At 38.7% G+C, this 25,125-nt stretch overlaps 1 protein-coding gene across 5 annotated transcripts in view; it reads right to left on the reverse strand.

Annotated features, from left to right (window-relative positions):
• XIAP (X-linked inhibitor of apoptosis) overlaps positions 1-25,125 on the reverse strand; it is a 78,959-nt gene that overhangs the window by 18,775 nt on the left and 35,059 nt on the right. For 2 of the 5 annotated variants that reach the window (XM_031038191.2, XM_081808283.1), the window contains exons 2-7: positions 22,361-23,269; positions 21,191-21,290; positions 20,072-20,150; positions 19,355-19,397; positions 14,061-14,261; positions 1,179-5,727 (exon numbers count right to left, since the gene is read on the reverse strand). In XM_031038191.2, the coding sequence (XP_030894051.1) occupies positions 5,534-5,727; positions 14,061-14,261; positions 19,355-19,397; positions 20,072-20,150; positions 21,191-21,290; positions 22,361-23,237 (1,494 nt within the window). In that variant the 5' untranslated portion in view covers positions 23,238-23,269 and the 3' untranslated portion in view covers positions 1,179-5,533. Of the gene's footprint in view, positions 1-1,178; positions 6,430-7,545; positions 7,755-14,060; positions 14,262-19,354; positions 19,398-20,071; positions 20,151-21,190; positions 21,291-22,360; positions 23,270-25,125 lie in introns of those variants that run through there. The other 3 variants (XM_031038196.2, XM_081808285.1, XM_081808284.1) reach the window with 3 other exon arrangements.

Genomic DNA, 25,125 nt, shown 5'->3' on the forward strand with positions numbered 1-25,125 from the left:
GTGGCTCAGTTGGTTAAGCGACTGCCTTCAGCTCAGGTCATGATCCCAGGGTCCTGGGATCGAGTCCCGCATCGGGCTCCCTGCTCTGCGGGGAGCCTGCTTCTCCCTCTCCCACTCCCCCTGCTTGTGTTCCCTCTCTCGCTGTGTCTCTCTCTGTCAAATAAATAAATAAAATCTTTAAAAAAAAAAAAAGAAAATTCACATCTTTCTCAATGTTCACTAAAAGTGTAGTTGACATGTAAGAAGAAAGGTAGACTGCATTTAAATTGCTTGCTCAAGATTTGTTACAGTGACTATATTATCTCTTGGGAGAAACGGGCCAATCTTTGTGGGGAGAGGGTGTTATTATAGTTCATATTTTTATACATTTTAAAAACAGACTTTTCGGGGCGCCTGGGTGGCTCAGTTGGTTAAGCGACTGCCTTCGGCTCAGGTCACGATCCTGGAGTCCTGGGATCGAGTCCCGCATTGGGCTCCCTGCTCGGCAGGGAGTCTGCTTCTCCCTCTGACCCTCCTCCCTCTCATGCTGTCTCCCACTCTCTCTCTCACATAAATAAATAAAAAACAAAAAAAACAAAAAAAAACAGACTTTTCATGCACTTACAGAATTCTACAAATTAATATGAAAACAGGTGTTTTTTTTTTTTAAATGTTTTATTTATTTATTCATGAGAGTCAGAGAGAGAGAGAGGCAGAGGGAGAAGCAGGCTCCCCACCTAGCAGGGAGCCCGATGCGAGACTCGATCCAGGACCCTGGGATCATGACCTGAGCCGAAGGCAGACGCTTAACCATCTGAGCCACCCAGGCGCCCTCTTTTTTCTTTTAACAGGACATGACTTGATGTGTACCTTAATGCCTGGCCCAATGGCAGAAAATATATTTAGGTTTCATTTTAGTATTTTTTTTTTAAAGATTTTATTTATTTAATAGAGAGAGACACAGTGAGAGAGGGAACACAAGCAGGGGGAGTGGGAGAGGGAGAAGCAGGCCTCCCGCGGAGCAGGGAGCCCGATGCGGGGCTCAATGCGGGGCTCGATCCCAGGACCCCGGGAACACGACCTGAGCCGAAGGCAGACGCTCAACGACTGAGCCACCCAGGCGCCCCTCATTTTAGTATTTTTAAGAGGGCTATTTTATTTTTTCTGAGAAAGTAAAATAAATACAAAGTAGTAAGGTATCATTTTAAAGAATAGTACTTTATTGAATAAGTTTTATTCACAGAAAAATAAGCTTTAATCTATGATGATTGCCAGATTATACAGTGGAAAGCAATTTTCTTTGTTTTCCATAGTGATGGAAAGGTTTCTACTAAATGAAAAAAGTCATAAAATTATATTCACAAATATAGCACTCTATCTGAAAACATTTCACGATTATTCACAACACTAATACAATGACATAAGAATCCATCATTCTGTCAGATTAAATGTAACAGTAATGAAAAAATGCAAAATCTTCTAACAAAAATTACATTAAAGCCTTTATTACATCAAACCGAAAATGCAAATTTGTTACTAAGTATAGAGAAAATGACAAAATATACTTATATAGTAATTTTAAATGTTGCATTAATGATACACAATAAGAATGTAGGAAATGCCAAAAAAAACTCTATGCATATTTGCAAACTTTAGTCTTCAAAATACAATCTTACCACCCAAAATATTAATGTAGTATTGTACAATTTGAAGATATATGTATTTAAGATTGTCCTATTGTATTAGTCATAAAGTGTCATTTAATATGTAGTGAAAGTTATGGTATAAAAGAAAGAATAGTTGAAAAAATAAACATTTGAGACCTCCCAGGAGAGGTAACTTGAAGTTTTTCACCTTCAAACTATGTCCCAGTCTGGGCTGCCACTAAGTAGCTAGATAGCTTTGAATAAATCACTTCACCTTTGAGCCTCAGTTGTCTCACCTGTAAAATGAGGAGGAAGAATCAGATCCTCTCTAAGGTCACTTCTAGCTCTGACACTCTAGGATTCTAGTATGCCGCTAGTGAAATTCACATTGTGCTAAGTGATTAAGAGTCAAATTGACACTGATAATGAAAGTGGGAATAAGCCAACTGTTCCTATTAGGAAAGCTCACCGAAATCGGTAAGAATAGTTTTTTCTTCCAGATTTTTTAAAATGGAACTTAAATATTTTTAAGGACCTGACCTATTTATTATAATTTACATCTTAACTATGAGAAACGCCAAAAAAGATGAGTAAGAGTCACTGAAAGAGTTATCATCTAAGTTTCAGCCCAAATTTCCAGAGTCAAGGCAAACCCCTGGAGGGTGAGAGAGTGTGCTGGGAAGGGAATGAACATTTGTAGCAAGTATCTGACATCCAGGGTCTCCCTGAACTCTCCTGATTTTGTAAGATAGGTATTATTCTTATTTCAGAGATGAAGAAACAGCTCTCTTTTTTAAAGCAGACTTGGCTAAAAATAACTACATCGGTCAACTATCCCCTCCTGTTTTCTTATTTCTCTAATGGAAATGAAAAACCTACCCCATTTCTCCCACTCCCCCACTCTTTCCCCTCATATTCATCCCCTGGGGAATCAGGAAATAAAACAATGATTTGGGCTTAAAGAGTACAATACACGCACCTAATGCTGTGGTGGTAGTCTCCATTCAGAGAGTTCAAAATACCAGTTTTATCCACTCAAAACAGGAAAAAAAACAACCTACCAAAATTTAAATAATATAACCACAAAAACAAAAGATCATAGTTAGGCAGGACCAAATCACATTATATACACCCATCACACCCACCCTACCCGATCTTCGCCCTTAACCAAAGGGGAAAAAAAAAAAGAAAACTAAGATCGAACCTAGCAGGAAAGGCAATACAAAGCCGTTAATTAATATATTGGAGTTTACTTTATAAACATGAAACCCATTTTTCAAAAATTAAAACAAGGCTTTTGATCAGCACACCAAATTATTATGAATAAAGAGAACTACTTAGTACCAAACAACCTGACTCTTCGCATGACTAAAATGTAGTAAAATAGGTGGTGACTTCGAAATCTTTAGAGTGAACTTTCTAACAGAAAAGGAATGTCTACATGTAGATACGGAGAACTATTTTGGGAAAGGGGGAGGCGCAGATTTGGATCTGGTTATATTTTTGACCTTGCAAGTAATCATTTTTTGCACAACTAGATGGAAAGGATCCAGTGCTTTTTATAGTGAGAACACAGACAAACATTGGTAAGTCTTAAAAAAAAATGTGATTAGAAGTTGGAGTGCTGAGTGATTTCAGAACCTGAAGCAACAGCATTTCTAAACAATTCTTAAAATAAACTTGTTAGCCACATCAGCTTCATGCATTACATTTCACAACTCATGGGGAGAGAAAAGGTCTTTCTTAACTCTGAACATACAAGTTTTAAAAGAAGAGTTTTAATGAACTGAGGCTCCCAGAACAGGAAAAGCCTTATGTTAAAACAATTCAGTCCTTGGCCAACAACTAGATTGAACTACCTACCTGACTTGGAGCTGATGTGTTCTGGAAAACACATTTAAGAATCTTTAACACTTTTCTCCCCTTTTAATTTAAATTCAAAGCTTAGACTATATATGTAAAATTTAACTTAATGAACATTTAATTAAACCTAAGTGGAAGTGCAAAGGTAAAGAACTGAGAGTTTACACGATAAAACAAAAACCCCTGGGCAGTCATTATTTAATTTAAAAAGTTCTCATTTAAATTTGCAATGCTTTAAATGACTGTCACTTAAAATAGTCATCCACAGAGGTGACGAGAACTTGACAATACTCTATCTCTTAGAAAATACGATGAAAATAGAATTTTTAAGTTTCACTCTCAAACGTTTCTCCGCAGTAAAATGCCTCATTCACCTCTATGACAGGTCGGTTTTAGAATCCTGTAAGCAAACCCTGGGTGTTGTATGAAGCACTTCTAAACTTCTTATTTTTTATCTCTATTGACTTTTATTCAAGTTTTATTTTCTTTTTAATATTTAAACAAGTATTCTCGTTTTCTTGTCAATATTTTCTAATTTCCAAGAGATTTTAAGGATCTTGAGAGAACATTTATTTCAGAAGTATCTACTACTATTACTAGTCAAGGAAACAAAACAATTTAGGTAAAGACTTGACATTTTGTCCTATATACATCTTAATTATCCTAACAGTAAAAACGCACACGAAACTTTAAAATACGAGATGATATGAGAAGCTCAACATGGAAAAGCTGTCCCTAAAACTACGAGCAGTGTACAAACATGCTTCTACTTTTTCCTACATAAGCTGACAGATGGTTAAAATACTGGGTTAACAAAGATCTTTTAGTAAAGTGACTTAGGCAGGCTTAAACTAGCAAGGATTAAAGATGAATCCTTACTAATTAATTGGAAGATCTGAGACATATTTTATATTTCATTTTACAAAATCAGGAATATTTATTTTGAAACAAGAGAAGACATGGTCTACCTGTCAGAAAACTACCACTCAGAAATATTTTTCATCCACAAAGCAGGAAAAACATAAAAACATTTAAATTTCACATTGGCACCAAAAAGGTTAACTGCTCTGCCTTCTTGGATTAGAAAAACTAAAGCTGAGCAATAAGTAGTTTTGCAGGCGTTTGAACATGCCTAAGCCTTTAAATCAGTAAAATACTTTCTAAAAATTCTGATTACAAAAGTAATACATACTTATAAAAAATCCAAACAGAACAAAATGAAAAAGTAGAAAGTGAAAGGCCCCTGCAACCCCCCTCTGGGCCCTACCCACCCCCCACCCCCCTCAAGAGAAACCACATTTAACAGTTTGGTGCTTTATCCGTCCAAATCTTTTGTTCTATACATATACAAAACACACACACCTTCATCTGACTCATTCTATACACAGTGTTTTGCCACTTCAGTTTACACTTAATATACCTTTGATATCTTTCCATGTCAGTACATGTTGGCTAGATGGTATTCTATCCTTAAATACCCTTTTAACAATGGCAAAATCATTTTTTACAATCACCCACCCAAGCACGTGTGTATAATTTTAAAAGAGAATGGACAAAATCCTAAAACACAAAGCAAACATCTAAAAATAATCTGTATCTTTCCACCAGTGTGGAACAGTTCATTCCTTTTCACACAAAACATTATGTGATTGGGGAGATTAACTAATCTCCACGTTTACACAGAATGCTCCATTTGTTAAGCCTATATGAAAAGAATGAAAAATTCAGTTGATTAATTCACTTACACTTAGAAACTAAGTTAGTGTACTACGAATACACATTGTGATCAGTTACAATATGCTTCTTAGTCTAGATTTCAATTAAATAACAGTAAAAAAAAAAAAAAAGATATACAACATAGCTAATATCCCCCAAAATCAAGAAATTCAAATTTTAGATTACGAACTAGAACACTGTAGTTTACATTTTGTCTACTTGGTAGCAAATGCTAATGGCATTCAATGCTGATTACTTAAAGTCAGTTCACATCACACACTCAATCAGGGTAATGAGAAGAACATAATGCGCCTAACTGTAGAGTTAGATTAAGACATAAAAATTTTTTGCTTGAAAGTAATGACTGTGTAGCACATGGGACATTTGTCAACTGCTTCAGCACATTGTTTACAAGTGACCAGATGTCCACAAGGAATGAAAACCACAGCAATATTTCTATCCATACAGATTTTGCAAAGCTTCTCCTCTTGCAGGAGCCTTAGCTGCTCTTCAGCACTAATCTCTGCACAAAGAGAAAAGAAATGTGTTAATTTTTGACTTTCTTAGTTGTTGAAATGTATTGAAACAACACGAACCCCTACTATGTGCCAGGCGCTAATCAAGGGCGGGGAGACAGGATGACTCACACATGACACCTGCTCTTAAGCAGCTTGCAGGCTAGAGGAGAGAAGGACGTGAACTGAGGCTATGGAGGGAAGCACAAAGTACAAAGTGATAAGTGCTATAATAAAGTTATGTACAAAGTGCTCGGGGACGAGATGAGAGAACGAGTTCTTCTGTTCAGATGAGCTGGGAAAAGCTTCTCAGGTTGGCAGCTGCAGGGTGGGGGATGGGGGAAATGGAGGAGTGACATTTAAACACAGCCGGCAACTTGCCAGGCACAGAAGCCAGGGTTAGGTAAAAAGAAGTGACACATGGAAAGGGCATGACTTACTCCAGAAATGGAGGAATGGATCTGAGGGACACTTCTGAAGTGGGACTGCTAGGATTTGGTGACTGAGTAGATGTGAGGGGTGAGGAAAAAAAGAGGAAACAGTTGATTTTAAGATTTCTAGTGTGGCTGACAAGGGGATGGTGATGCCAAAAGGAAATATAGGAGGAGGTACTGGTTTGGCATTTTTCAAGTTGTTTTTGAGGTGTTTGCAGGGCATCCGTATATAAATGTCATTGGACAGTCACGTCTTGAGGTCAGGAGAAGGTAGGGCTAGAAAGAGAGATTTGGGTGCCATCAGCATACAGGTAACACTAAAGTGCTCGCTAAATTCAGCCTTTCCCAAATTAGGTTTGTGAAGTGTTAACAAATACGTCACACAAATGTGTTTCATAGTCAAACAGAACTATAATGACAGAGGCACCTGGGTGGCTCAGTCGGTTAAGCGTCCGACTCTTGATCTCAGCTCAGGTCTCCATCTCACGGTTGTGAGTTTAAGCCCTGCGTTGGGCTCCACAAAAAAAGAACTATAATGACATCATCATCAACAATGGCAGCAGTTAACAGTAACACAGCACTTATTACTACGTGCCAGGCATTATTCTAAAGGCATTACATATCTGTAATCTTTGTAGACCAGTGGTTTCCAAATGTGGCTGCACGTGGGAATCACTTGGGGCATTTTTTTAAAAAGATTTCTTTATCTTTTTCCGAGATGGGGGGAGGGGCAGCAGGAGAGAATCTTCAAGCAGACTCCCCACTGAGTGGAGCCCCCGGGGGGCTCCATCACAGGACCCATGAGATCATGACCTGAGTCAAAACCAAGAGTTGGACGCTTAACTGACTGAGCAACTCAGGCGCACTTGGGACATTTTTTTAACGATAGATTGCTAGGCCCCATTAACTAAATCTAAAATTTCTGGGGTTGTTTTTTTTTATTTTGTTCCGAAATTAAAGTATGCAAAATAAAGAAGATATGGTTTTACACAACGACAACAATTTTTGGGATGGCACACACAGGCTTGGGAACCACTGCTATGAAGTACAGGTTAGTACAGTACAGTCTATGTCCCCTCTTAGAAAGTCACAATGCATGGCCCTATTTAACTACAGAGCTCCTTTTTCTCCCCTCACTTTTTTTTGTTCCCTCTTCATGGCATCCCTTTTAACATCTTGGGGAACACTTGTGTTGTTGTTGTTTTTTTAAAGATTTTATTTATTTATTTGACAGAGAGAGACACAGTGAGAGAGGGAACACAGGCAGGGGGAGTGGGAGAGGGAGAACAGGCTTCCCAAGGAGCAGGGAGCCCGATGTGGGGCTCGATCCCAGGACCCTGGGACCATGACCTGAGCTGAAGGCAGACGCTTAACGACTGAGCCATGCAGGCGCCACATTTTTTTTTTTTAAAGATTTTATTTATTCATTTGAGACAGAGCATGAGCAGGGGGAGAGGCAGAGGCAGAGGGAGAGGGAGAAGCAGGCTCCCAGCCGAGCAGGGAGCCCGATGTGGGGCTGGATCCCAGGATCCCAGGTTCATGACCTGAGCCGAAGGCAGACGCTTAACCATCTGAGCCACCCAGGCGTCCCCTTGGGAACACTGTTTTGAAAACAAGTTTGGGAAATAGTGGTTGAGTTTTATTCAACAAATATTTACTGAACATTTAACTAGGTTCTAGGAACTAGAGATACAACAATTAACAAATACATAGGCCCCAGGCCCCTAATTGTTCATAAACAAGAAACACAAGTAGACAGGAAATTATAATAGAGTGTACTGATAAAGGTAATTACAATGTGTTATGAAGAACACAGGAAGCGTGTGAGCGTGCACACATACATAAACAGAAGGCCTCCTGGAAGAAATTATACTTAAACTGGGTCCTAAAGGATGAGGAGGAGTTAACTAGGAAAGATGGAGAGGGGACCCTGAGGGAACAGAGGCAGTGGGAGAAGAATGTTCCGGGCAGAGGAAATGGCACAGGCAGGCTCCAAGGGGAGAGACAGAACAAGGCCTGTAAGTGCACGGGTAAGGCCTGGGGAGGGACACAGCATGACATGAGGGTACAGAAGGTTACAGGGGCCCGGTCATGAAAGATTTGGCAACCCACATAAAGGAGTTTGGACTTGATCCTGAGGGCCCTGGGGGCCAGTAAAGGGTATTAACCTGGAGAGAGAGAGAGAGTGAGATTTGTGTTTTGGAGAAGTATGCCTGACCAGGGGTGGAAAGTATTATTTAATCTCTTTCTTAAAAAGCAACCTCATGGTTTAATAATCAAGACTATAAGCTCAAACATGGACTGCATCAGAGATAAGATAAAGCACCTGTCCTCAAGAAGCTTGGTCTGATGTGCAGGACAGAAAAGAAAACCGTTCTAAAACAATGTTACGAATGCTCTCATAGCAGCGCAAGTAGAGAAGAGGGAGCTCTGGACTCTGCTGTGGGTCCTGGGGAAAGCTTCAAAGAAGGACCTCTAAGTGGAGCCTTGAAGGATGAGTTCACAAGATGGATTTAGGGGACTGGGGGTGGAGTGGGGAATGAGACTAGGTACACAGACAGGGAAAAGGCAGCTGGGGCAGAGGGAACAATAGAAGTAAAGGGTTGGCAACTCTACACTGATTTGTATTATATTAAAGCATTTAACCAAAAAAATCAGAATCAAGTACATACTCATGCCCCCCCAAAAAGGAGGAAAACAATTAAGAAATTCACACATGACTTTTGGATGTGACGCTCCAATGAGTAAAACGAACACTGGACCTCGAAGAGTCAAGTTTATAGAGACAGAAAGCAGAATGGTGATTGTCAGGGGCTGGGGGAGGGGGAATGAGGAGGTGTTGTTTCATGGGGACAGAGTTTCAGTTCTGTAGATAAAAAGATTTGTGGAGACTGGTTGCACAACTGTGAATGTACTTAACGCTACTGAACTGTACACTTAAAACATTTTTTTAAGAGGAACACTGGACCACATGTCAGGAAACCTGATTTTTATTCCCAACTAGCTGAGTGATCTTTGCCAACAGCACATCTATACTTCAGTTTTCTTACTGAAGTAATGTAAGTTATTATATGATCTTTCAGGTTCACTTTCGTTCTGATGCTCTGATTCCATTTTACAGACCACAGTGGAATGAAATGTCTGGCCTACCAAACACTGTTATCAACTTTTTCTACCTTATTTCAGCCTTATGTACAGCTGCTTACTTGACATGGTGAGGCTCTGGGCATAGATTTTACCTCCTGAGACCAATAGTTTATCTTTGACAATTTTATTTCACTCAAGCCTTAGGGTAACTATTAGATTCTACGTCCTTTACTATGGCACCTTTCCCCTTCTAATTTCTTTAAATAATTAATTTATTTGAGAAAGAGAGAGGGAGAGTATACAAGCAGGTGGAGGAACAGAGGGAGAGGGACAAGCAGACTCCACGCTGAGCACAGAGCCCAACGCGGAGCTCAATCCCTAAGATCATGACCTGAGCTGAAATCAAGAATCAGACGCTTAACCACTGTGCCACCCAGGCGCCCCATCTTTTTTAAGATTTTATTTATTCATTTGAGAGAGAGAGAGAGAGCACGAGTTGGGGAGAGGCAGACTCCCCTGCTGAGCTAGGAGCCCAATGTGGAACTAGATCCCAGGACCCAGAGATCATTACCTGAGCCGAAGGCAGACGCTTAACATCTGAGCCACCCAGGCACCCCCAACTTTTTTTTTAATTATTTATTTATTTGAGAGACAGAGAGCGTGTGAGCAGGGGGAGGGGCAAAGGGAGAGGGAGAGAGAATCTCAAGCAGACTCCCCACTGAGCATAGAGCCCGATGCAGGGCTTGATCCCACAACCCTGAGATCGACCCTGAGCTGAAATCAAGAGTTGGATGCTTAACTGACTGAGCCACCCAGGCGCCCCAGCACGCTATGTATTCTTTAAAAAGAAAGAAAGATGCTATTTGGTACTATTTTTAGAAGACCATTTCCTGGGCTATTCTCTGTCACACAGCCATTGGGATAAAGCTAGTACTGAATCTAGGATTTCTCAGTAAGCAACAATAACAGTGTAGTTTTTCTAATAACTTCCACCTGCTTCACCTCAGTTAGGCCCGCCTTCTATTTTGTATAGAATTAAGAGTCTTTGTGCCGGGGCGCCTGGGTGGCTCAGTCGTTGGGCGTCTGCCTTCGGCTCGCGTCATGATCCCGGGGTCCTGGGATCGAGCCCCGCGTCAGGCTCCGTGCTCTGTAGGAAGCCTGCTTCTCCCTCTCCCACTCCCCCTGCTTGTGTTCCGTCTCTCTCTGTCAAATAAATAAAGTCTTAAAAAAAAAAAAAAAAAGAGTCTTTGTGCCAGTCTTTACTCATCAGCCCTGGGGAAGAGGAACAGGCAGCAGCCCTAGTGTGAGAAGATAGCCTGTATCAATTAACCTCCCTCTCAATTTAATGAGACCAAGGAGAGGTCAACTGATGAATTCCAACTCCTGAGAGCTGCCCTTTGCTTAGGCCCTACTTCCCACACCATCCTAGCTTGTAGTCTCTGTGATAAGAACCCCCATCAACTCCTGTTGGATAGAAAAGACACTCCCTAAAGCACTCTGTTCTCTTCCTATTACAACCCACTAAATCATCCTGTTGCTGACAATACCTTCAGGTATAAAAACTAACACCTTATTGTCAAACTTGAGTTGTGGTTAAGATGCAGGGAAAAATGATATGATCACTTGTATTTCTATTACAGTAGAAAGATGACCAAGTCAGTGGTTCATTTTACCATTACCAGGACAAGTGAAGCTATAACAGGTTTTAAACAAATGTCTACTTAGGAAAAGAGTAGTAAGCTTTCTGCTGAATGTTTTACATCAACTGATGAAATTTAAAAAAATCACTGTTATACTGTTTTGTGACTGATGTAATTATCTGAATGTTTTAGAAGCATTTGAAATAACTTAAAAATCAAAAGGGTCTATTCATTTTTTAATTTTAATTTTTTTTTAAGTAAGCTCTACATCAACATTGAGCTTGCACTCAACCCTGAGATTAAGAGTCACATGCTCTTCTAACTGAGCCAACCAGGTGCCCCAAAATGGTCTTTAATGTAAAAAAAAAAAAAATAGTAAACTTTTAGATTTATTAGCACAGGGAGAATTTTCAAACTTTGGGAGAGGTGGTCAAGAGCTCAGAGAACAATGACTATAACAACGTACCTCAGTACCCAAAATGTATTCACAGTTTGAAACCTTTTTTTTTTTAAAGATTTTATTTATTTGACAGAGAGAGACACAGTGAGAGAGGGAACACAAGCAGGGGGAGTGGGAGAGGGAGAAGCAGGCTTCCCGCAGAGCAGGGAGCCTGATGCGGGGCTCCATCCCAGGACCCCGGGATCATGACCCAGGCCAAAGGCAGACGCTTAACGACTGAGCCACCCAGGCGCCCCTGAAACCTTTTCTTTAACCTTCGATGTTGCCATCAAACACTAGAGTTGCTTTCATTCTGAAAGAAGGAACTTATATTTTTTATCTTTTTTTCCTAAAAGGAGTTTATATGCTTCTCTTGCATATTATTTAATATACTTTTTAGAGGTGCCTGGCTGGCTCAGTTAATAGACCATGCGACTCTTGATCTCAGGGTTGTGAGTCCAAACCCCGACTTGGGCGTGGAGCCTACTTAAAAAAAAAGTTTAATACACTTTCTCTGTATGATTTACAGTACCAGGGGGCCACTCATTCAAGCTGTATTTAGTAATATAGTGCTTTTACAGGTTTATATCACATGAAAAGTTGCAGAACACTCTAAGTCCATTTTAACTACAAAACTTACAGATTTCACACACAATCATAAAAGCCTTCATTGTTCTTTATCTAAATTAAAACACAAACCCACACTTAAATAAATCAGGGGTGCCTGGGTGGCTCAGTCAGTTAAGTGTCCGACTCTTTTTTTTTTTCTTTTTTTTTAAAGACTTATTTATTCTAGAGAGAGACAGAAGGGGGGAGGGGCAGAGGGAGAAAATCCTCAAGCAGACTCCCCACCGAGTGCGGAGCCTAATCCCACAACCCATGAGATCATGACCTGAGCTGAAACCAAGAGTTGGATGCTTAACCAACTGAGCCGCCCAGGCACCCCAGCATCCGACCCCTGATTTCAGCTCAGGTCATGAGGATCAAGGGATCAAGCCCTGCAAAGGGCTTCATGCTCAGTAGGGAGTCTGCTTGAGATTCTCTCTTTCCCTCTCCCTCTGTCCCTTCCCCCCTGCACTCTCTCTAAAATAAATAAATAAATCATTACAAAAATAAAATTAAATTACTAAATCAGTGGATCTTACTTGGATACCAATTAGGACAAATCAACTGTTAAGAATGTTTTAAGACAATGGGGAAAATTAAAACCAACTGATTTTCAAATGATATTATGGAATTATTGGTAATTCTGTTAAGTGTGGTAACAGTATGTTATGGAATAAATGTATCCCCCCCCCCAAATTCATATGTTGAAGCCCTAAACTCCCAATGTGATGGGACTCACAGATGGGCTCTTTGGGAGGTAATTAAATTTATATGAGGTCGTAAGGGTGGGATGTGCTCATTATGGAATCAGTATCTCTTTTATTTCTTTTTTTCTTTCTTTCTCTTTATGTATGTATGTATTTTTATTTTTATTTATTTTAAAGATTTTATTTTTACATAATCTCTACACCTAACGTGGGGCTCAAACTCACAACCCCAAGATCAAGAGTCGCATGCTCTACCGACTGAGCCAGGTACCCCTGTATTTATTTTTAAAGTAAACTCTAGGGGCGCCTGGGTGGCTCAGTCATTGAGGGTCTGCCTTCGGCTCAGGTCATGGTCTCAGGGTCCTGGGACTGAGCCCCGCATCGGGCTCCCTGCTCAGCGGGAAGCCTGCTCCTCCCTCTCCCACTCCCTCTGCTTGTGTTCCCTCTCTCGCTGTGTCTCTCTCTGTCAAATAAATCAATCAAATCTTTAAAAAAAACAAATAAACTCTATGCCCAACGTGAGGCTCAAACTCACGACCCCAAGATCAAGAGTCACATACTCTACTGACTGAGCCAGCCAGATGTCCCATGGAATCAGTGTATTTATAAGAAGAGGAAGAGAGACCAGAGTGCTCTCTCTTGGCCACGTGAAGACACAGAGAGAAGGCAGCCATGTGCAGGCCTGGAAGAGAGTCCTCATCAGGAACCAAATCTGCCAGCACCTTGATCCTGGACTTCCCGGCCCCCAGAAATGTGAGAAATAAATATCTGTTGTTTAAGTCTATGGTATTCTGTTAGAGCAATCTGAGCACAGTTTAAGTTACTGTTTAACACAACAGTATTAAGATTATGTTAAAAAAAAAAATCCTTATCTGTTAGGTATATTTAAAGTATTTATAGGTAAATGATATATGGGATACCTGGAATTTTCTTTGAAATACCATAGCAAAAAAAGTTGGGGGAAGAAATGAAACAAGATTGAAAAATTGTTGATAATTATTGAATCTGGTTTATGGGTACGTGAGGGTTCATTTTAGTATTTTCTCCACTTTTGAGTATTTGTGAATTTTTTATTAACAGAAAGTTTTAAAGAAATGTTTATCCTAAGGGGGATATGAGAAGGGAAAAAAATGAATGGGTCACAAAGTCATATAAGAAACTAACCGGGGGTGCCTGGGTGGCTCAGTCGTTAAGCGTCTGCCTTCGGCTCAGGTCATGATCCCAGAGTCCTGGGCTCGAGTCCCACATCGGGCTCCTTGCTCAGCGGGAAGCCTGCTTCTCCCTCTCCCACTCCCCCCACTTGTGTTCCCTCTCTCGCTGTGTCTCTCTCTGTCAAATAAATAAATAAAATCTTTAAAAAAAAAAAGAAACTAACCATAATGAAGTACTGTTAGGTGTTTCTTGCTTTTTAAAAACAGCCATGCATACCTTTTTGCAATGAAGTCTGGCTTGATTCATCTTGTGTATTGTCTTTCTGAGCACTCACTAGATCTGAAACCAGAATCTCAAGTGATTTATAGTTGCTCCCAGATGTCTGAATTTTTTCCTCCATTATTTTCTTAATGTCCTTGAAACTAAATCCCATTCGTATAGCTTCTTGTAACATAGGATTTTGGAAGATGGCATCATCTGAAATAAAAATTGGTGAGGAAAAAGAACAGAGTTTAAACAATTATTTTCATTAATACAACTCAACAGCAAAGTACAGTTAAAAAGAAAAAGGTAAGCAGCAAGAAAAAAACAAAAAACAAACCAGCAAATCAAAGCTACTTTGGGAAGAAGATTTTGAAATATTTATTGAAATATTTAAGCACTGAAGAATCTTTCAGAATCTTATAATCATTGAAAATACAGTATTATTTTGTAGCACTATGAATTGAGATAAGGTGCTTTAAAGACCGAAGAAACAGTAAAAGATTAGGTAAAGAAATAGTAAAAAATTAGGTAAAGCCGATTCAAAGAAAAAGTTAAATGCTTCAAAAATCAGACCTTTTTTCAAATCAGCTGTACTCATTAACAGCTAACCTAAGTACTTAAAGAGTAGGTATCTTTCCCAAGTCCTTAGCAATTATTTTGGAAAAATCATGGGAAACAGGAGGAATTCACAGTCTGTGACCTTAAATGTGTGAGTTTCCTATCTCTGAGACTGAGTTTCTGCAGTCAAGGGGGGTGAACCAGATAAGGCAACAAAATGAACAGAAATTCACTGTAATGGTACTCAAAGTAGAAATACAGGTTATGTAGAGAACTGCTAAAAGAGGAGACTTATTTACAACCTCTGATTCATCAATTCTACTCGAGTATTAAATATAAGTACAAAGGTCCACCAAAAAAAAAAAAATCCACCAAAGACATGCACAAGAATATTCACAGCAGTGCCATTTGTAACAGCCTCAAACTGGGAACAACTTGAACATCTATCATCAGGTGAATGGATAAGTAAACTGTGGTATATTCAAACACTACACAGCAAGAAGAAAAATGAACTACTGCCACAGACAACATAATGAATCTCACAGATCTGATGAACAAAAAAGTCATCATAATGATGAGCCAGAGACAAAAGAATATACCATATGATTGCATTTATAAGATGTTCAAAACTAATCTATGGTAACAGAAGTCAGAACATAACTTAGGGTAGATGTTGATTGGGAAAGGGGCCTGAAGGAATTTCTGGCATGGTGGAAATGTTCTATATCTTTTTTCTTAAAGATTTTATTTGAGAGAGAGCACTAGCGGGAAGGGGATGGGCAGAGGGAGAGGGAGAAGCAGACTCCCCGCTGGGCAGGGAGCCCGATGCGGGGCTCAATCCCAGGACGCCGAAATCATGACCTGAGCCGAAGGCAGATGCTTAACTGACTGAGACACACAGTTGCCCCTGTTCTATATCTTGATTTGGCTGATGACTACACTGATAAATGCACATTAAAATTCATTGAATTGAATACTTAAGATTAGTCTATTTTAAGCATTTTATTGTATGTGTATTGTATTTCAATAAATGTTTTTTAAAAAGAGCCGTTGGAAAGGGATTTGATTATAAGAAATATTACATGGTAAGTAACAAAAGAAGTAGGAAAGTAACTTAAGATTTCTGTTTGATAAAGAAAAATTCTGTTGGGAGGTTATAATGCACATAAAAGACCATTTATGAGACTACTAAAGCATCTGAATGATAAATAAGGGCAGAAACTAGGGCAGAACCAGTGGATTTTAGACAATATTAAAAAGGTTGACTTCATCAGACCTGGTGGTTAATTAACTGTAGAGGGATTAAGGAAAGCAAAGAGCTTAAAATGATTCAAATTACTGGGTGACTTTGTGAACTGTGGAGCTATTAACCAACTTGGGGGGGAGGGGAAGAACAGGACTGGATTCAGTCTGAGTGGTTTTTCTTTAAAGATTTTTATTTATTATTTATTTGACAGACACACAAGCGAGAGAGGGACCACGAGCAGGGGGAGTGGGGGAGGGAGAAGCAGGCTTCCCACGGAGCAGGGAGCCCCATGCGGGGCTCGATCCCAGGACCCGGGGATCATGACCTGAGCCGAAGGCAGGCGCTTAACAACTGAGCCACCCAGGCGCCCCGTCTGAGTGATTTTTAGAAATGCTGAATTTGAGCTGCTTTTAGAGATTTCTAGGTGGAGATGTCCAGAGGTCAGCTGGACATCACGCTTTCCTGGTTCTACAATTTGGTTTTTTTTCCAGCTTGTTTCACTGGCTCCTTCTGCTCACCTGATTAGACATTGGTGGTTCCCTTCCATTCTCTCACTGATCGCCCCCTTTTTAACAATCTCTCTGGATACTTCCCCCACTACCACAATTTTACCCTTACTTATGTGAGTTCCAGGTTTTAAGACCCACCTACTTGGATATCCTGCAGGTATCTCAAGCTTATCTTGCTAAAAACCAAAAGCAGGGACAACAGGATATCCACATGAAGAATAATTAAAATGGCCCCCATCTTACACATATATAAAAATTAACTCAAAATGGATCAAAGACCTGAATGTAAGAGATAAAACCATAAAACTCTTAGAAGAAAACATAAATGACCTTGGATTAGGCAATGATTTCTTAGATATAACACTAAAAGCATAAGCAACAAAAAATAATATAAATTGGATTTCATCAAAATTAAAAATTTATATACTTCAAAGGTACACCAGCAAGAAAGTGAAAAGAGGGGTGCCTGGGTGGCTCAGTCATTAAGCGTCTGCCTTTGGCTCAGGTCATGATCCCAGGGTCCTGGGATCCAGTCCCGCATTGGGCTCCCTGCTCCGAGGGAAGCCTGCTTCTCCCTCTCCCACTCTCCCTGCTTGTGTTCCCTCTCTTGCTGTGTTTCTCTCTGTCAAATAAATAAATAAAATCTTTAAAAAAAAAAAGTGAAAAGAACAAGTGAACATATTTACAAATCATGTATCTGACATGGGACGTATATGTAAAAAACTAGAATATATAAAGAATTCTTATAACTCAATAACAAAAAGATAAATAACCTAACTAAACAATGGGCAAAGGCAATGGACATTTCTCCAAAGAAGACATACGAATGGCCAATAAGCACATGAAAGGATGGCTGACATCATTAGCCATTGGGAAATGCAAATCAAAACCACAATAAGATACCACTTTACATCCACTAAGATGGCTGTAATGAAACATACGGGGCGCCTGGGTGGCTCAGTCGTTAAGCGCCTGCCTTCGGCTCAGGTCATGATCCCAGGGTCCTGGGATTGAGCCCCACAGCAGGCTCCCTGCTCTGCGGGAGGCCTGCTTCTCCCTCTCCCACTCCCCCTGCTTGTGTTCCCTCTCTTGCTGTCTCTCTGTCAAATAAATAAATAAAATCTTAAAAAAAAAAAAAGACATACAATAACTAGTGTTAACAAGGATGTGGAGAAACAAACTGGAAACCTTATACACTGCTAGTGGGAATGTAAAATGGTGCAGCCATGTTGGAAAACTGGCCCGTTTATCAAAAGGTTAAATGTAGAGTTACTACATGACCCAGCAATCCATGCTGAAATATATACTCAGAATTAAAAACCTATGTCTACACAAAAATTTGCACACAAATGTTCATAGCAGCATCAGTATCCTTCATAAGAGCCAGAAAGTAGAAACCCAAATGTCTATCAACTAACTGATGAATGGATAAAGAGAATGTGGTATTATCCATACAAAGGAAAATTTTTCCACCATAAAAAAAGAATGAAGTACTCCTATAGGAGTACCACAACATGGATGAACTTCAAAGCCACATATTATGATTCCATTCATATGAAATGTCCAGAATAGGCAAACCCAGAGAGACAGAAGTAGATTGGTAGTTGTCTGGCTGGACCTGAGGGTGAAGGGGCAGCAATGGGGAGTGACTGCTAGTGACTGCTAATGGGCATAGGATTTCTTTTAGGGATTACGATAATGTTCTGCAATTAAATAGCAGTGATGGTTCCACAACCTTGTGAATATACCAAAAACCACTAAAGTGTACAGTTTATAAGGGTGAAATTTTTGCTATATGAATTACATCTCAATTTTAAAACATTAATCCTAAACTAGAGTCTCATTAGTCATAAAAAGTACAGGATGCATTGTAAGGATGATTACTATCAAGAAATGTTATAGAATCTTCATTTGTGGATAATTTAAAAAATATAGGCTGGAATAAACGATTTCTTAAACTTTATTACTTATGTCCATTACAAACCTGTATCAAACATTATCAAAGTGGCTCTCCTTCTTAAGCATATTTATGCATATATATAGTTTTGTCTTGTAACCCTTAAAATACTAAATAGATGACACTATAAGGAATGGGGAATCAGTAGACATATTCTAAATTTACTATTTTTGAAACATGATGCCTAAGTTGAGAACGAGATCTACAGTGTGATGTAGGTTTCAAAAGACCCTGTTTATAGTCCTAGTTCCACTAATGATTTGTAATGTATCTGTGGGCAGGTCACTTAACCTCCTTGACTCTGTTTCTTCACCTGAAATGTGGGGATAATGGTATCATCTCTGCTTAACATAGTTATCTTTCTGGTTTTTAAAGAGGTTTACGATGAGTAAGTAATCTTCGGGATAAAAACCTCTACCTCTCTATAAGGGAACAGGAGGTAAACCAAACCATGTCCCTCTGTGAAGAAACTGGGGGAGGCACAAAGATGGCACGGGATAAGGAAGCAGGTAGGGCTGATCATGGTGATGGCACATTAGAGCGTTGGATTCATGATCCTGGCTAACTCAAGAAGCACCTGGGACAAAAATACACTTAACTCCTCCTTTTGTGATTTTAACAGAAATGACAATGGACAGCCTACAGTTGCTGCGCCTGAACTTAGAAAAGCTAACTGCCCAATCTCCATAGGAATATTCTTTCTTAAAATTTTATTTTTTATTTTTTAGTATAATTAATATAATTTTATTTATATATAACTATATAACTTATCATTTAATATGATTTAGCGTAATTTTTAAATTTTCCAGTACAATTAATGTACAGTGTTACATTAGTCACACGAATGTTAATATATAAATATCTGGCTTAAATTTATAAGCACTTCATTAATTCTTAGATTTATAGCAAACTCATCTCAAATAAATATACCTTGATTACCTTGAAAGAACAAGTTTAAGTCTCTACCCCATAAATAACAACTGTAATAAACTGGCAATGAAATTAGGAGTATAATTATTTTAATAAACATATTTACCAATTCTTTTAGTTAATGATGGTGTTTTTTCAGCAGTTCTTACCTAAAATAGAAATATGGATTATAAGTTAGAATTCTTTTTGGTAGAAGGCAATTACCTCAATTTGAAAAATTACACTAATCATGAATTTATAAATTGGCTTTATTCCAATTCAACACACGAAGGTTCGCAAGAGGCATAACGTGATCAAGCTAGAAGGAAGTTAAAAGATCATCTAACCCAATACATTCACTTTATAGACAAGACACTGAGGCTCAGGGAGCTAAAACAACTTAATGGAGGCAAGAGAGTTCACGGTAGGGCCATAATGGCAACTCTGGCCTCCCACTCCCACATGGTACCTTGGCCACTCCAGGACGCACCATCAATTTAGACACAGTTTTGAGATTTAAAATATTGTCTATGAAAAGCTTACAACTATTTATGACTATAAAACACATTACACAAAAGTCTAATTTCAGAAAGCTGAGGGATTAAGTATTTTAGTTCTTCAAGCCCACTTTTGTTTACAGTGATAGGTAAATCAATCAGCTCATGGTGATTCCCTTTTCATAAATCTGCTTCAGGTTAAGAATAACAAGCATTCTTCAAGATCTCCCCTTTAAAGCTCACCATACATTATTAATTTAAGATACTATACTGTGAATTTTACACCAAGAAATCATTGCAAACGAAATTAATATTTAAAAATATATATTCTACAATATGTGACTTACCATAGAGTCCTCAAGTGAATGGGTTAAATGAATATTGCTTATATATTCTTGTCCCTTCTCTTCTAACAGATATTTACACCTAAACAATTAAAAGAAGGTTAAACTTTGGTAGCTGATAAGTTAGTAAAGTATAAGTAAAGATATAATCTCTATGATCTTAATTCCATTAACTTGCTTTTTGGTATTTCTAAGAAGCTGCAAAATGAAATGTTATCCAATTCCCTATCAACTGTCATTTTAAAGTTAAAAAAAAAATGTTCCCTTTGTTATGCTACTTTGCTAATCTCAGTGAGGCAAAAAATACCAACTTGAGAACTTTCAACTTTTAAGCAAGTTATTAAATTATCGCTTTGAGATTTAAAATTTTTTTCAAATAGTTCATCTTAAATTTTATTTAGAGGATTAAACCAACTGTACATTTTGAAGGAATTCTTTGGGCTTTCAACCTTTCCTTTTAAGGCTTTTTAAGGTTAAGGTTTATTTTCAAACAATTGCTCTGAAATTTTAAGTTGTACTATTTTGCAGGCCAAAAATTCTACACCACTTATATATACGTATACCTTATTTTTAAAGAAGCAAGATGGCAAAGAGACATTTAGTGTATGTCATTATCATTCTAAGATGCCATTGATTATAAGAAGCGTGATTATTTTATGTACCACCACTGCCAATTAAATTATGACCCACCACCAGATGTGTCCTCATTTCAAAAATTTGAAGATGTGAACAACTGTATGTCTTAGAAGCAGTGAGATACAGTACTATTTGATAGGGGGTGTGATGGGTTCTTAGGGAAAATCCTTGGCAACAAGGGCTCTCTTGTGCCCATCGTGAAAAGAGCCTACTTCCGACAACAAAACTATATATTCCCAATTTGGTGTTTAGAAACAGAATCATCTGAATGTCATAGATACAACACATAAGCAATGAATGCTTTGGTCACCACGGAAGGCTTAGGGCTTTTTTTTTTCTATAAAGTAGGTTACCCCATTTTTATAAAACTGGTGTGAATTGCAAGCCATGGTAAAGGCAAAAATAGTTAAGGTGAAAAGTTATTCAAGATTTTCCCACTGCAGTGTCTAACTTGCCTGTTTCTGAATAAACATTTAAATACCTTACCCTGGATACCACTTAGCGTGTTGTTCCCAAGGGTCTTCACTGGGCTTCCAATCAGTTAGCCCTCCTCCACAGTGAAAGCATTTTACTTTATCACCTTCCCCTAAAAAAAGACACAAGTAAAAATACATATATTTGTGCAATTAGAAGCTTACGCAAAAATACCCCCCTTAACACCATGAAACTAATCATTTCTAAATTACATGTAAATCTTATAGCTTCAAAGACGACATTCAAATTCACATCTAAGTCAGAGACATGATTGTTTGAAGAGGAAATACACAGTAAAATCACTGATTCAATCTGAGGTATTTTACAAAAGGCGAAAATAAAACTGGCCAATTTTTATGTGAAAAATTACAATTGTTACCTTCTTTCTAATGTGTCATTTGGGGCCACCAATACTACACTTTTTCAAACTGTGAAACTTTAACAGTACTTAGCATAACAAAATTACAAAGTAAGTTTCTCTAAGGTTATAGCTACAGGACACTAAATAAGCCTTCAAGATTGCTGTAGGAGACGATGTAAATAAAATACTGAAATAAATAATATTTTGCATTTGGGCACTACTCAATCCTAAAATAAATGGGTCAGATATATAATGGTGTAACTTTCCTGAATACACCTGGAAGCCATCACACTAACGGCCCTTCCTGACAAGTTTACAGCCGTCTGTTTGAGAAGTGCTTATTTGAAGCAAGAAGGCATCATACAGGACAGCTTTCAAATACAGTCTATATACAAAAGGCAGAGATCAATTTTAATATCAGCCAAACTAAACTCTTTAATGTTAACTCTTTTTTATGAGGTGTAGAAAGAATGCATGTAATACTTGTACTGAGCACATACAGTAGGTGCTCAATTAATTAGAGTTACTGTCAGACCCATTCTTCTATCGAGGAGATCTATCATCTTTTGCATGTCATCCTTCTCCAAAAAACAATCACATAAAGGTAAACATAACTCACAATATGGCTGTCTTTCTCCCATACATGTAGTGGTTACATTGCAGATTCAACATAAGGGTTCGCAGATTAATACTGATATAAATAATCATGCCAGCCTACACCTAAATATTTACCAGTTCAAGGGGCTAAAGGCATCTACTTTTTAGGAGCACTGCAATAGTTGGAAACGTAGTTATTAGCCTGGTTTAATAAGAAAGTTTACCTAAAGCATAAAATCCAGCTCTTGCAAGCTGCTCCTTGTTAACTGAGTATATCCACGTCCCAAAAGTAATGATCCGTGCTTCATAATCTGCCATGGCTGGATTTCTTGGAACATTTGTTGAATTTGGGAAATTCCTATCAGAACTCACAACATCAGATTCACTTCGAATGTTAACATTCCGGCCCAGAACAAAGAAGCAGTTAGGAAAGTGTCGCCTGTGTTCTGACCATGCACGATCACAAGGTTCCCAATTTTTCAGTTTTCCACCACAACAAAAGCACTGCACTTGATCATCAATACCTGTGTAGTAGAGTCCAGCACTAGCTAACTCTCTTGGGGTCAAGTGGGCATAGTCTGGCCAGTTCTGAAATGACTTTAATCTAGCTTCTTCACTATACATGGCAGGGTTCCTCGGGTATATGGTGTCTGAAATATCTACGACCTGTCCAGTTCTCAAAAGATAGTCTGCATGAGTCTCGGATGGCCTGTCTAAAACAAAATGATTTCTGTTTCCCAGGTAGCTTTCCGCTTTATACTGACCATTTTGGATACCCGGATTTGTAGGTTGTGCAGCAGTATTTTCAAAATAAAAGCCACTGATAAATCTGCAATTTGGGGATACTTTCCTGTGTCTTCCAACTGCTGAGTCTCCATATTGCCATCTATCTATTGCTGCATGACAACTAAAGCACCGCACGGTGTCTCCTTCACCAGTATACAGAAAACCAGCTCGTGCTAGCGTTGATGCGGAAACAGGACTACTACTTGGGAAATTAGCAAAAGTTTTTAATCTATTAAACTCTTCTAGAAATTCTTCATCCTTATCGATGTCTGCAGGTACACAAGTTTTAGATCCTTCAAAACTGTTAAAAGTCATCTTCTCTTGAAAATAGGACTTGTCCACCTTTTCTAAAAAGAGAACATTACATTAGGAAATCCAAAATGTGAAATACAGGCAATATAATTTTGATATTAGGAGCTAACAAATTACTTACTGATGACATAAAAGTAATTACACAATCTCTAAGAAACACTGTAATTCCAAATACTAGAGCTCTATATTACCACATGATTCAAGCTATAAAGTAAAACCTAGTATTTTCATTTTTTAGAGGAAAGTAATATTTAAGCAGGTAAAATAGAACTATTCATTTTTAATTGCTTATTTTACATAAATGTGGAAACTATGTGATACAGAATATATTAAAATTATTAACCATGTAAAATTATTAATTAGGAAAAACAAAAGCATAAAATATGCAGATTCTTAAACTTTGCGTAATTGTTATAATGGATCATTATATATTCAAGGCATCAAAGTTCAGTTTTTACAATTTAAAACAAGTATGTTCAGAATGTTAATGAATAAATTTTTAATATTTACTTTTCTGCTTAGCAAAAGGTTGAGTTTTACTCACAATATTGGTTCCAATATGTCCTTTTTTTTTTTTTTAAAGATTTTATTTATTTATTTATTTGACAGAGAGAGAGAGAGACAGCGAGAGAGGGAACACAAGCAGGGGGAGTGTGAGAGGAAGAAGCAGGCTTCCCACGGAGCAAAGCGCCCGATGCGATGCGGAGAGCCCAATGCAGGGCTCGATCTCAGGACCCTGGGATCATGATCTGAGCCGAAGGCAGATGCTTAACAACTGAGGCACTCAGGCGCCCCAGTTCCAGTATGTCCTTTCAGAGCATCAAATGTTTCTGATTTTCATGCATATGAAAATGGGACTCTTGCAGTCCATTTTTTGTTGGAATCGGATCATTTAGGATGTATATATTACTGCCCTCTAGAGGGTAGCTCAGGAAAAATACTAAGTATGTGTAGACCTTAATTGCAGGTACTTTAGCTATCAACTTCCCATGGTCAAAAAACAATCTGTTCAAATGGAAGAGAAGTACTACCACAGCCTCATCAAAGCTGCCAGATTACAGCTGTGTAACATTTAACCCAGATAAAATACTAAAAGGGACTAGCTGGGCTATGAGAAGGGTAGCCAGATAAATTATTCTCCAAACTTGGACACCTTGGAAAGTGAAAAATAATGCTGCTAATAATTACACTGGGACAACAGGCATAATTCAGGGTTGCCTCAGGCAAACCTGATTCTCCAGAATCTCACACTATTCCTAATACTCTGCTCAGTACATGCTTGGGGAAAAAAAAAAAAAGACGGTCACAATAATTCTGTCTCTACTTTGTATGTGCATTGATTTCTCGGGAAGAATTAGCAACCCCTGCATTATGTTGGCACAACAGGTCTTGGAACATCATCTCGGAGTAATGTTCAACGCAAGGCTTCTGTCTTGCAGGCTGGCAATAAACTTCAGTCTTTCCTGGCCTTGTCATTTACAATGGTAGTAATTCATATATACCACAAGAGCTGAGATATATCTGGATACAACAATTTTTGGAAGATAGACTCCATGACTCTTCATTATTGTTTCCCAGATGTCTGAAAACATTTTGACACTAGTGTCAAGACCCCTTGTTCAATCAGCATAAGGTGGATGACAAAAATCAAGATTCAAAGAAACCAAGGCTGGCTGACAGGCTGAGATGAAATTTTTTTTTTTTTAAAGATTTTATTTATTTATTTGAGACAGAGAGAATGAGAGAGACAGAGAGCACATGAGAGGGGGAAGGGTCAGAGGGAGAAGCAGGCTCCCTGCCGAGCAGGGAGCCCGATGTGGGACTCGATCCCGGGACTCCAGGATCATGACCTGAGCCGAAGGCAGTCGCTTAACCAACTGAGCCACCCAGG

Source organism: Leptonychotes weddellii, chromosome X, assembly GCF_054177405.1.
Source record: "Leptonychotes weddellii isolate Sample4059 chromosome X, ASM5417740v2, whole genome shotgun sequence".
Lineage (NCBI taxonomy): Eukaryota > Metazoa > Chordata > Mammalia > Carnivora > Phocidae > Leptonychotes > Leptonychotes weddellii.